At 41.8% G+C, this 13,161-nt stretch overlaps 1 protein-coding gene across 1 annotated transcript in view; it reads right to left on the bottom strand.

Moving 5' to 3' along the window:
* The window catches only part of KL (klotho), a 48,826-nt gene extending 35,963 nt beyond the window's left edge, over positions 1-12,863 (bottom strand). Inside the window, exon 1 of the mRNA XM_030235178.2 lies at positions 12,117-12,863. Coding sequence (XP_030091038.2) covers positions 12,117-12,863 — 747 coding nt within the window. The remainder of the gene's footprint in view (positions 1-12,116) is intronic.
* Positions 12,864-13,161: the final 298 nt, after the last annotated feature.

Raw genomic sequence — 13,161 nt, 5'->3', positions numbered from 1 at the left:
AGCTGGTGGCCAGCTGACACCAACACAAATCATTCTGTATGGGCCATATCCAGCCTTGGTTAGGCAGACTGGTCTTCCTTGCATATTCTCCTCTGTTCTCAATCTGGACAACACAAGCAGATTAAAAATTACTTGCATATCTGCCAGACTACTCTTCAGTTAAACCATCAATTTCATAGTCAGCAAAACAAAAGACAATTTTTTTCACTTAGAACAGGTGTTTAGCTGTATCTGAACTACCATGTTATGCTACAGTTGCAATATTTTACAATTTTTTTCAGCATTTACATCAGCAGTGTCACTCCTCTGGTGCAGAACTGCAGTGCTTTCATTAGCCACACTCCCAGAATGACACCTACTCCCTATATATATATATATATATATATATATATATATATGTATATATGTATATATGTATGTATGTCTTCTCTATGTATTTTAGTCTATTCTAGTATGTCTTCTCTATGTATTCTAGTCTATTCTAGTCTTTGAAGATTTTGAGACACCAAATGCTCTGGGCTGGTGCTTCCAAACCTTCTGCATATTTACTGCACAAAACAATTGTGAATTATTCAGGGGTGGTGTCAATAATTAGTCTTACGAGAAACATAATGTGGGGACTGAGAGTGTACTATTTTCTTACACTTGTACAAGAAAAATAGAAGAGTAACTACAGCAGGTGTCCAGCCCATCTCATTATCATTTAAGCAGTTCCAGAACAAGGTGCTTCAGAGAAAAATCTTCAGCTGCTTGCACCAGTCTCTCAAAAAATCTGGATCTGCTTTATTATGTAACAAAAAAACTGACTCTGCCTGGCAGCTTGTCATTGCTACTGCTTCTATTTTATGTCCAATGTCAGTGTTTGTGTCACAGCAAGCCTCCCTCTCTGACAGTTAACAGTTTATTTTGGTGAAAAATAAACTATGTTTTTCACATACCAATTAGCTGCCTTGTCTCTGTATACCTCCCAGTATAATATTTTGCGCCCAGACACTCAAATAGCTCACTCAGGCATTTCTATTTGGTCTTGGGTCTACAAAAAGCTAATGTCCCACAGCTCCTTCCAGATCCTACAGGTTCTTTCCCATATTGGGAACATGCTGCTCCAATGTACATCTGACCCTTTCTTAATCCTCACTCTCTTTGTAGTTCAGTCTTTCATACTCACTTCATCCCTACAAACATATCTCCCAGGAGCACTCACTCAAACTGAACATTTCCAAAGCAAAAAATAAGAGATTCAGGAATCACCAAGCTTAGTTGTCTGCAATACTGCAGCAAGCCTCTAGCCCCAAACACTACACATTAATGGCTATTATATGCTCCCTCCTGGAGAAGTGAAGGCTCCCTTCATAACACCTTCCAGTGCTTAAAGGGGACCTACAGGAAAGCTGGAGAGGGACTTTTCACAAGGGCATTAGACAAGGGGGAATGGCTTTACCTGAAAGAGGGAACATGTAGATTGGATATGCAGGAGAAATTTGAAGGTGGTGAGGCAGCGGAACAGGTTGCCCAGAAAACCTGTGGATGTGTCATTCCTTTGATCCAAGGTCAGGCTGAGCAGGGCTTTGAGCAACCTGATCTGGCAGAAGGTGTCCCTTCCCATGTGTACAAGTCTAGCACATAAGCTGCGCACCCTCTGATTTTCGTCATTCCTTTTCAACCATGAGCATCCATAACTGTTGGGTGTTCCCACCCCCTTGAGGGTGGGATGTCACATCATGGCAGGGCGTTTGGAACTAGATGATCTTTACAGCTCCTTCCAACACAAACCATCCCATGACTCTTATTCTATGTTCATAGTTATGAGCCAAAAAGCCAATTCTAAGGTATTTAAGACAAAAAAAAAAAAACAACAAAAAACCATGCCAAATGCTTCAGATGTCATAGCAAGCCACAGGAATAAATCAGGAAAAGCAAAGATATTATCACAACCCTAAACCCTTGTAAGAGAAGGCAAATTATTTAGGTAAAATAATTTTTTTAGTGGGAGCCTGGCCACGGCACAGAGAAAGGGAAAAACAAGGCCTAACAAAAACCAACACTGTTCCTTGACAATTTAAATTTTTTCCTGACCATGAGTCAACAAAAGCAGCTCCCACAGGCCAGCATCAATATAAAACAGACCAATGCCCATCCCCTCTGGTTTCTACAAATCTATTCCAAATTACCAGTAACACAGGAAACATTACTCTTCAGAAGAGTCCAGCTTGGGTAAAGTGAGATCTGACTGGTGTGATTTAGGGTTCCTGCCTTTCATGGCTTAATCCTACAATGCTCTTGCTATAGCCATTTCACCACCAACCAATTTTGTAGTGGTTTCTATTTCATTATCCTAAGCTGAGCTATGGAAAAAGGCTGTATCTTAACTTCCCCATGCTACTTTTTGCTGGTTCTAATACTTAGAATCAGAATGACTGTGCCAAATTCATGCTGCTTTTATTAGATTTTTTTCTCCTTTTAAGCAACTGCCTCCTTCAAATACCACTTTTCTTTTTACCAGAAATAGGAAAGAGGAGCTGGATAAATGACTGAATAATTACAGCTTCACACAAAAGTGGCACAAGCAGCCCAGCTACAAATATGAGACACAGAGTAACCTCTACAGTGCAAGAATTCTGTCCTGACAGCTCCATTTTATTTCTTTCATCAAAGAATAAAAAGCAATCTCCAGCTTCAATAAGTCAGTCATATTGCAGCAGGTTAAACAGCAATTTCACAAGGGTAAACTGACCCAATTTGAAGCAGTGGGCACTCATCCAGTGAAAGAATACAGAAGGCAGAGTGTGAAATGACTGACTCACTACATCAAAATGAATTTTTTCAGTATCATATTAAAATGGAAAATCAAAAATTTCTACAGCAAAATAAAATGATTTATATTTATTTCTCCTAGCTCACAATTTTTTTTCTGGAAAACTGAAGTCTCTCAAATATTTTAGTTTCAATGAATCAGCAAATTCCAGTTTCAAGATTTTAGATCTTTCAGACTTGCTCTAATGACATGACATTACTCGTGAATTTGGAGGTATTAGGAAGATTAGAATGAGCTAGCTGATATGACAGGGGGGTATGAAGAAAAATGGATTATTTTTTCCACCAAGCATATAATTAAGATGCAAAACTCCAGCTGAATCATATTCCTGCAGCTCTGTTCCCTGCGTGATATACCCCAATATTCTCTTTGAAAACAAAAGACATGTTCATAGCTGGCAAGGGAAGCACGATGATAAATTGAGTTCAAGAGCTCCCTCAGTGTATTTCTAAGGTCTTGCATTTCATACACAGAGATGCTGTTTGAATGTGGGAATGCACATTTTCCTCAAGATTAGAGAAATGCAGCTATTCAATTTGCTAGTTTGTTTAGCTGCTTGAAAGTGACAGGGTTCCCCAAAAAGCAAAAGGGAAACTTATTTTTCTTAAGCTCCTTTGAGAAACCCAGATCTAATGTATCAACCTTCCTTACTTCAGCAGGCTACACATGGTGTCCCCCACTCCCAGTGCTGGTGGCAACATGGGGACAGGAAGTGGACTCCATAGGCCATGACAGACTTTGAAGCAGGCCCCATCCTTGTGAAGCACAGTCTGTGATTTCTGTAAACCACCAGTCAGCTTCCTCAAAATAATTCCTATGACATTTATTTTAAAAAATGAAACAGGAAAAAAAAACAACTCACCCTTGAGGACTCCAGTCCATCTCACTTCATGCTGATTTTAATTTTTAATGCTAAATACACACATGAAAATGGAGTATTGCCTCATAAATCCAGCTCCTGCTTTCCCACTCTTGGCCAGTCAGCCCCTACTCTCACCAGATCCTCATACATCATCTGTTTTCCCAATACTCTTCCTTCCTATCACCCCATGTTTTGTTAACTTTTTTTGGCCAGGATTTTGTCTCCTCAGGGCATAAGTAACTGTCATAGACATTCTGGTGTGGTGATCGTTCTCTCTGCAAGCACCATTTGTACCCAAGTTAACACTGCACTGCCACAGGAAAACAAATGAAGAATTAAATAAGTGTGTTACAAAGAGCATGTCAAGTGTGTCACCACAGTACAGCCAGGTGTCAGCTGAACTTTCTTTTCAACCACAAGGTCAGATTTGTTCAATTGATTTTTAAGCAATATGTTCTTACTTACAAAATAAATTTTCATAGAAAATCACCAAGCTGACAATGCAATATTTTTCCAACCTGCTTTCTCAGAAGACATGCTGCATAATTCTACCATTTCCACATATATCTAAGGAACCATAATTAGAATAATTAATCAATAACTACATTCAAAAGTTCCATGCCTGCAGCAAAAAAAAATTATTTCATTTCTTAAAATGCTGGAAGTTAAACAAACAAACAGAGAAAACTTTGCCCTCAGCTCTGAAAAACAACTGATCCAGTGGAGCTACTACATATTCAAGAGAACAAGAAAAAAGCTGACTGAGAAAAGGCATTGGAAAATCACTGTGAACTCTTACCAGAATGTGTGACCAGCAGCTACAAGTCTGTCCCCTTCCCCATGTGACCTTTTGAAGTCTTTCCAAGGAGCAGGATCAAAACAGATCCTACTGTCTTCCCAACTGTAAAGCAAATATCTTGTAAAATATAATCCCAGTGGTACAAACATTTTCTAGCCCTTAGTAAGTGCATTAAACTGATAAACCTACAAAAGGATACCTTGGGTTGACTTTTGGACTCACAAAATTGCAAGGCATTTCCATAGGATAGTCTCTCCCAGCCAATTTTGAACCATTCAGCTGTCTTTAGAGTTGTGACTGAAAACAAAAATGGAATCTTAGCTGTCAGCATGAGAGCTAACGTGCAAGTAACAAACTAATCCTGCACAGACTGAAGTGACAGTCCCCTGGCAATGTGAATGGTCCCCTGTCAGCTCCCCCCATTGCTGAAGATTGTGTTGCAGGGTGTCTTGCAGCACACCCCAGGCTGGCCAGATCCTGAGATGGGAAAAAGCTCTTGCGCTTTCCATCATGCAGATGTCACAGAGATCCAGCTGTCAGGTGGCACTGGAACCACCTGTGGCCCCAGTCCCTATATCAACTGATCCTTTATCAACTGTTGCAAACAGCATCTGTAAAGATTTCAATAACTGTGAGAATTTAGAATATGGGTGGGTTTTTTTTAAGAATCAAAACAAAATTAAGCTTTAAACTTTTGCAATTTTTCATAATACAGAAGTCTACCTCTTCTCAAACTAAACATACATAAAGATGAAGCAACACAAATGGGCTTCAATGTGGCCAAATCCATATATTCTCAAAGTCATTTTTCTTATTCCAGTGTGCATCTCAAAGGATCCTCCCTAACAAATCTCCAGGGATACACACCACAAACTTAACAGGCCAGGCTTCTTATGAGAGTTTTGTGCTCTCACATAAGAGCTGAAGCTACAGCAAGTCAGAAGCTGCCATCACTGACAGACTAAACAAAGTGTTTACTGTTAATAGAGACTGCATTTTGTTCTCTGCATTGAATAGTGTTCTCAGATTTTGACCATGCCTTATATCATTCTGTTAAGAATTCTGCAAAGCAAAGAGGAAGATTTCACGTTTACTGCTACTGTCACCTCCCCTGCCACCAAATGCATCAAGTCTATTTTCCCAAATTGCTCTAGCTGTCTTAAAAGATTTTTGTTCCTATCACTAATACTGAAAGGCCATTCCAGCATCTTTCTTCCAAAGCTATCGTTGACTTCTAAGAGTCAATCTAACTGTATTTATATTCTTTTGTCTGTGTATGCATATGGTTTTTAATTCTCAATTTTCTTCCTGCCATTAATATTTATGTCCAGGAGTATTTACAGAGAGCAACAGTGTGAGTCTAATTCCTTCCTTTCTTTAGTATCGTTCATCTTCTACTCATCTCATTTTACTAAAGGCTCCAGTCTCTTGCCATAGACTCTCTTTCTCCTTTTGTACTTAGTTATTCTTCCTTCTTGACAACTCACCTTCTTCTTCTGCTGACACATCTTCTCTCATGTGATATAATTCAGTTGTTCTCCAGAAGCCAGTCTCTTCTTTCATGGTCATATTCAATGAGTCACCTTCTCCTTCAGAGATCTGTCCAATGTTCATTTCAGTAATTTCCTAAGGATCCTAAGATTTTGTCTACAACCATATTCTTCTGTTCCATTCTTCTGATTTAATCTAAAATCACAGATTCGACTATGATATTTTTCCATATAGTTTGGCAAGCAAATATGCAACCATGAGTAATTTTTATTTAATATTTAAAACTGGTAAAACACATCCTTTAATTGCTGAAACCTGCTACAGAATAATGTAATATCTTGGGTTGGAAGGGACCTTAAAAGTCATCTAGTTCCACCCACAATGCCGTGGGCAGGAGGGACCTGATCCTTGTATGCCCAGGTCAACCCCTCTACTTCTTCAGAAGCATGTCTCTGTAATTTCCGCTTATTTTTTCCACCTTGGAAAAAAAAAAACAAAATAAATTCTCCTGTGGACATTTTTTTACCTACAAGTCTGTACAAGCAGACTCCTTTGATTGCTGGCTTCTTGGCTTTTTTAAAACTTTGCCAACACTGACCTTCAGATTAAGTTCAGCATTTCATCTGTTCATCAGCAACAACCAAAAACACACTCATTTGCAAGGATTATCAAACTGCCTTTGAACTCTGCAAATTACTAACTGAAAGCCATAGGACTCTTCAACTGGAGTTAAGCAAACTACAGATGTGTCTGCGTACACATCTGCTCTTTCCTGTTTCTCCCAAAGTTAGAAGGATATGCATTACAGTAACCAAAATAATTAAAACTAAATCCCTCTAAATGCCTACATCCTGTCCTAATGGTCACTGCTTGCTGACATTGCCATCAGCTGTATAGACATATTCACTGCTTCTAACTGGTTGAAGAAATAATGAAAGATGGAGGGAAAAATACTTTGCTCCCCAGAGCACATTGGGAAGAAGAAGCTGTTAGTTAGTAAGTGTGAGGAACAAACCTAAGCTAAGCACAACTTCAACCATAGCAAGAGAATCAGAATTTGACCTTCTAGAAGATGGATATATTATGAGCCAAAACAACCTCCTCTTACATGACACAGCATTTCTTCTTTACAGAAGACAACATTTTCAAAAAGACGGACAATCTCTGCACTTCCAACCTGCTGATGGCTGCAGAACAGAGGTTTCTACTGGATCTATCACAGGAAAAAAAGCTCTAAGAGCTCCTAGGTTTCAGCCAAAAGGGAATGGCAGGCACTAAAAAATAGTGAACTATCTTGAAAGATGACAGATGTTTCACTAGCTTTATTTCCCAGGCCCCAAGTACAGCTAGGAATTATGTCCATCAGCTACCTTTAAGTACTGGAAACTGACCACAGAAACAAGGTGAAATGGAAACCGGAAAAGCCTGTAAGATAAAGGAATAGAGAGCAACATGAGTTCTACCACAAGCTTCATTTTGGAATCCCCAAAACTACAACAAATACAGAATCTCTTCTGCTTGAGGAGAGAGGCTGAAGGCAAGAATGAAGAATATCTCACACCTTATGAGGCTTTATTAATGCAAAATGGAACAGTATCAAGGAGCTTTAAACTCATGTACCCAGTGAGATTTTACCAGATGCAAATTCTATGTTGCCAATCTAAATACCCCTATCTGCATCAAAATGCTGTTAACCAGAAGTCATTATCTTCCCAGCACTGAGCAGAGCCCTGCCCAACATGAACAACTGCTATTTAAAAAGGAAGCATACTGGACTACCTTGGACAGGAAACAGAAATATCACCTAAGGGCCTCCAGCAACAGCTACAACTGGAGATTGGAAATCTGGCAGGTGGCACTTAAAATGAGACACGAAAACACGGATTTGGGGCTGCCAATTTATCAAGAATTTATCAAGATTCACAGCTATACAGCCACAACTACCAAGCTTAAAAAACCTCACAGTGAACAGATTCTCAAGAAATCCCCATACTCATTATGAACAGCAAAAGAGTTGAGGTGGGATTTAACATACCTACAGGCTTGACCTGGTTTTCTTCCACAGAGAGAACAAACAAATTCTGCTTCCATTCCATTTCAGTCACTTCAGGGTGATCTTTCCAGGTCCTGCCTGTTGAGTTTTGCTAAGATTTCCTATAATCTCTAAAATTTTTTTACAATGGATTTTTGGTTTTGTTACAATGTTTGTTACAATGGAATATTTGAAAACAACAATCCTTTTGCAAACATGTATGGTATCAGGTAGGAATGGCAAAAGCAAAGTTATGTAATATATCTTTGGAGCTAATTTTAATAAAACAAGTATTCTTGAAACCCAAACTCCTCTGTTTATCACATTTTAAAATGAAACTCACTGCATTTTTTGTCATTATTAAAATTTAAAAACAACTTGCTATAGCTTTTAATATAATTTGAGAACATAGCCTAACTTTTGGCAGCTACTGGCACAGAAGACTGCAGCATCAGACCTGAACTTGCACCACAGTTTGACTGCACTTCTTTGTTAAATCTGCTGTTTGAAAGAAACCTGATTCAAATGATTAATGAGTAGAATAATCACTAGTGCAAACATATACCACCCAACTAATACTCAAACCCAGGTAAGAATCAATTTCTTCTTTGTTCACCTTTGAATTATGCCTTAAGAAAGCAAGAACAGGAAAAAAGTGCTATTACTAAGCAGTATTCCTCCTTTTTTCTTTAATTTAGGTATGCCTTACAACTGTGATGAGCTATGTTACTTTCAGGAAAATCCCAAATCATTCCATTTGCACTGAGTGAAAGTTTGAGGGTTGTCTCAATTTTGAAAGAAACAATACCCATCAAGAAAAGGCCACTCTCCTACACTGAAATTACTGATACATTATTAGGTTTAGCACTGAAGGTCAACAAAAGAGTACTTACCTTCTGTTTTGGAAAGAGTTTTGGAATAGAAATCAGTCTGTTGCTATGTGACTGGTTTCCAGGCAGCAGTTCCACTCACTTCTTCAGGGAAACGACGTGTTCTTCTGTTTCTGCAAATGCTGTTTATATTGAGTAAATCCAAGTGTGTTCAACTCAGACAACATACTGTGAACCATTAATGAAAAAACGCATTTGCAAAAACCAGAACACAATACACTGACCTCTCTCAACTCCTATTTGGAGAAAAGAGATGCATCATATACATGACAGATTGCTGGCATTACATTTTCTGCCTGTTGACTTGAGAGATTGCCAACTTTTATGAAATATACTTGATCCATTCCATTTATTTTGTGAATAAACATGAACAGCTTCCTTTATTACCACATCTGAAGGGCTTAGACATCTCAAAAGAGACAAGTGTCAGTGGAAATACTATAAAAGGGTGAAATTTTTACTGAATACTGATGAACACCCCTCAAGAACACACCAAGAATGCATTAATAAAATAATTTTTCCTTACAAGTTTTTTTACACTATTTTTATTTGGTCCTGTCTATAAAAAAGTGTCTCTGTCAATTTAGCATCTGTTATGACTCACTTAAGGAAGCTCAGAAAAATGAGAGGTAATTAAAAAATTCAGTACAATATGATGAAATCCATTCAAGCTGAATTCAAACATCATTACTTAAATCAAACTTCATTGCCCTGTTTTCACCAGCTCTGAATTGAACAACCTAAATTGAATCAAAGTCTTATTTGATTATTTCTTCAGATAATAAATAAGTCGCTCAGAAAAACAAAGTCCCAAATCCACATTTATATCTGCTGAATTTTAAAGAACTTACAGGAAATTATTTTGCTTTTTAACATAATTAGAGTCCAGTAAAATAAATTAGGAGGCACCAGCTTTACCTGCATATTGTAAATAAGCAGGAAAAAAGTCAGAAATCATGCATATTAAGAACTTGTCTGCACATTTGCTGAGAAGCAATTATGACAACAAATTCTAACTTCCAAAAAAACCAACATGTTCTGCAAACTTAATTTCCCCAGAAAAAAAATAAAATACAAGAATGGCAAAGAGAAGGAAAAAGGATTAAGAAGAAACCAGGGACCAGATCTTGTGACATAAGGAGCAAAAGGTTAGACAATGAAAGGGGGTTTTCTTTGCATGAGAGGATTCAGCCACATCTTTTGCAGTGGGTATAAGAGACTATCTCCCAGCAACACTGTCCAGTGCTGCACACATCCTGCAACTCATGTGATAAAGCAGTACTGCTGTGGACCCTTCTGATACAAACAAAAGACGTGCATGCTCCCAAAAAATGGCCAAACTCACCTATAAAATTATACAACCCAAACATATTAAAGAACAACATTCAAGTTGCAAAGTCAATCACTCTAGACTTGTGTAAGACACTTTAGTTTCCATGTGAAATCTCTTTACCATCTATGGTAGAATTTTAATTTTTTCTTAGACAAATGCACAGCCTGATATGGATATCAGGCTGTGGAAGCCATACTGTGTAGCTTCCTCCTACTTCACTGCTTGTACAAGTGGAAAGGTCTAATATTAATATGCTACAGAGAAGTAAAAAGGAGAAGGAGAAACAGATGAAAGCTGTTCACTTCTCTGTGCTGAAGAGCTAGGCCCTACTCTGCCTCCATGAAGACTCTTACCTGGAGAAGTTAGGGATGTGAGCTCCTCTACACACAATGTATGTCCCTGATTTTCTCTGCAGGTGATTTGAGATCTGGGAATATGACTTGTAGAACTGCTTGAAGTGTAATCTAACTGAGCAATATGCTACAAAGATCACATGCCAGGAAAAGTGCACTAACAACCAGTGGCCACTTTGGCTCTTAACTGCATCTGTGTTTCAGCTCCTCTTTAATAAAATGTGGGGGGAAAAAGTGGTATCTTGCTCCTTCCACTGCATGTAAAAAGAAACGTTCACTCATGTGCAAATCCTGACTGACATTCACTGGGACAAAACTGAATACCACTATTCTGTCACTAAAGCAGGTATTGATAGACCTTCCTGGTTTAATTACACTTTTGACATGGTGTGGCCAAGACTGTGCCACAGTTTCTCATTTATTAAATAGAAAAGTATCTTCCTTCACAGAGTTTTTATGAGAATAAGCATGCTTGAGATTATGAGGGACTCTGATACTATGGTGACGCAGGATATACTCAATCATGAAACATGGCCAAGTACACACCATGGTAACTACATGAAGAGCTTAAAGTTTTCAGGACACAGAAATTAACCTGTAATTTTATCCACGTTTTCTCCATCTATATTTTCCCTTTGACTTATTTCTAGCATTAAAGAATGCAGAAGTAATACAGGAAAGTGGAAAAAAGTCAAATAAGGCATGCATTGGATGTTTTCTTCATGCCCACATCTAATACACAATGTTCATTAGGATACAACTCCTGCCAGCAAGTGTGTGCTGAGCAGACAGATATTAGCTGAAATGTAAATGTATATTAAAGCACAAGAAATCATGCCTAAATGACCACCCTTTTCCAATTAGGATTCCTTTCTCCTATCATTGGAAGGATTTGTACACAGTTCTGCTTAATTCTGTCTGCAAATCCCCATGGGGTGCTCCCAGCAAATATTACAACTACACCATACAGATACACAGAATAAAAAATTAAGTATACCAAACTACTTGTGCCACTTACAAGACCAACTGGGGAATTAAGGGTCTCTTTCCCCAAAAAAGTGCTCACACTCAAAAAACCATCATACTTTGTCAAGAAAACGCCTCTCTTTGACATATTGGCCACCTCTACCATCACCATTAATTCAGTAAGCCTTTTTTATCAAATACACAAATTCCCTGTATAGTCATATTAAGCATTTCCACCTTAGAAAGGCAGCACTGGCACAGTCTAGGGACTGCAGACCGTCACCTACCAAGAATGGCAACTAAACAGCCGCAGGCAGAAGCAGACATTTCTGCGAAACAGAGCTCTTTAACTCTCCACCAGCTCAGTCGCAAAGCTCCTGCCTTACACCATGAGTTTTGCCTCCTTGCCTATAGGTCTGCTGCCCGTACTCTGTCGGGCACACGGATCTGTGTTGCATGCCAGTGTCGGACCAGGGGACAGGCGTGCCAGTGGGGCGGCTGAGCTCGGCCTGCGAGCCCGGCACCTTGGCACGGCCGAGGAGCCGCCGGGGCCCCTTCGCGCCACCGCCATTTACCTGGAGCAGGTGGTGGGCCGCCAGGTAGCCCAGGCGCGGGCCTCCCCGCACGCCGGGCGGCAGCCGCCCCGTGCCGTAGCCGTGCCAGGCCACCACGTACGGGTTGTCCATGGTCAGCCAGTAGCGCACCTGCCCGCCGAAGTGCCGGAAGCACAGCTCGGCGTAGTCGCGGAAGAGCCCGGGCAGGACGGGGCTGGCCCAGCCGCCGAAGGCGTCCTGCAGGGCCTGCGGCAGGTCCCAGTGGTAGAGGGTGACCACGGGCTCGACGCCCAGCTCCCGCAGGCGGGCCAGCAGCCGCCCGTAGTGCGCCAGCCCGGCGGGGTTGGGCGGCGCCGTCCCGTTGGGCAGCAGCCGGGCCCAGGACAGCGAGAAGCGGTAGTGTGAGACCCCCAGGCGCCGCAGCGCCTCGACGTCGCGGAACAGGTTGTTGTAGCTGTCGCTGGCCACGTCGCCGCCCACGGGCCCCGGCGGGGCCGCCCCCGACGGCGTGGCCGGGCGGTGGGCGAAGGTGTCCCAGACGGACGCGCCCTTGCCGCCCTGGCGCCAGCCGCCCTCCGTCTGGTAGGCGGCGCTGCCCGCGCCCCATAGGAAGCCGTCGGGGAAGGTGTCGTGGAGGAAGAGCTGGTCCTGAGGGTAGGGCAGCCGGGCGAAGCGGGACCAGGTGCCCGCGCCCTGCCCCGGCGCCCCTAGCCCCGGCCGCCCCAACAGCAGCAGCAGCGGTGGCAGAAGCGACGCGGCGAGGGCCATGCTACCGGCGGGGCTCCGCAACGGCAGCTCCCGCCTCCCAGCTCCCCGCCGCCCCATTTTATCTCACCTTGCGCCCCCCCCCTTCCCGCCCCCGTGGGCAAGGCCATTAATAATTACCTCGGAGCTGCCGCCTGCATCCTTCTCAGCCGGCTCCATCGGGGAGAGCTGCCGCCGGGGGCGGGAGCCAGGGCGTGAGACGGGGCGGGCGGGGAGGAAAGGGGGGAAGCGGGGCGTGGGCTCCTCGGGGAGAGCTGGACCCTGTCGCCCCCTCAGGGTGTCCGTGGGTACCCCCACGGCC

This window comes from Serinus canaria, chromosome 1 (genome assembly GCF_022539315.1).
Source record: "Serinus canaria isolate serCan28SL12 chromosome 1, serCan2020, whole genome shotgun sequence".
NCBI lineage: Eukaryota > Metazoa > Chordata > Aves > Passeriformes > Fringillidae > Serinus > Serinus canaria.
This window is presented reverse-complemented; position numbering and strand designations above follow the sequence as displayed.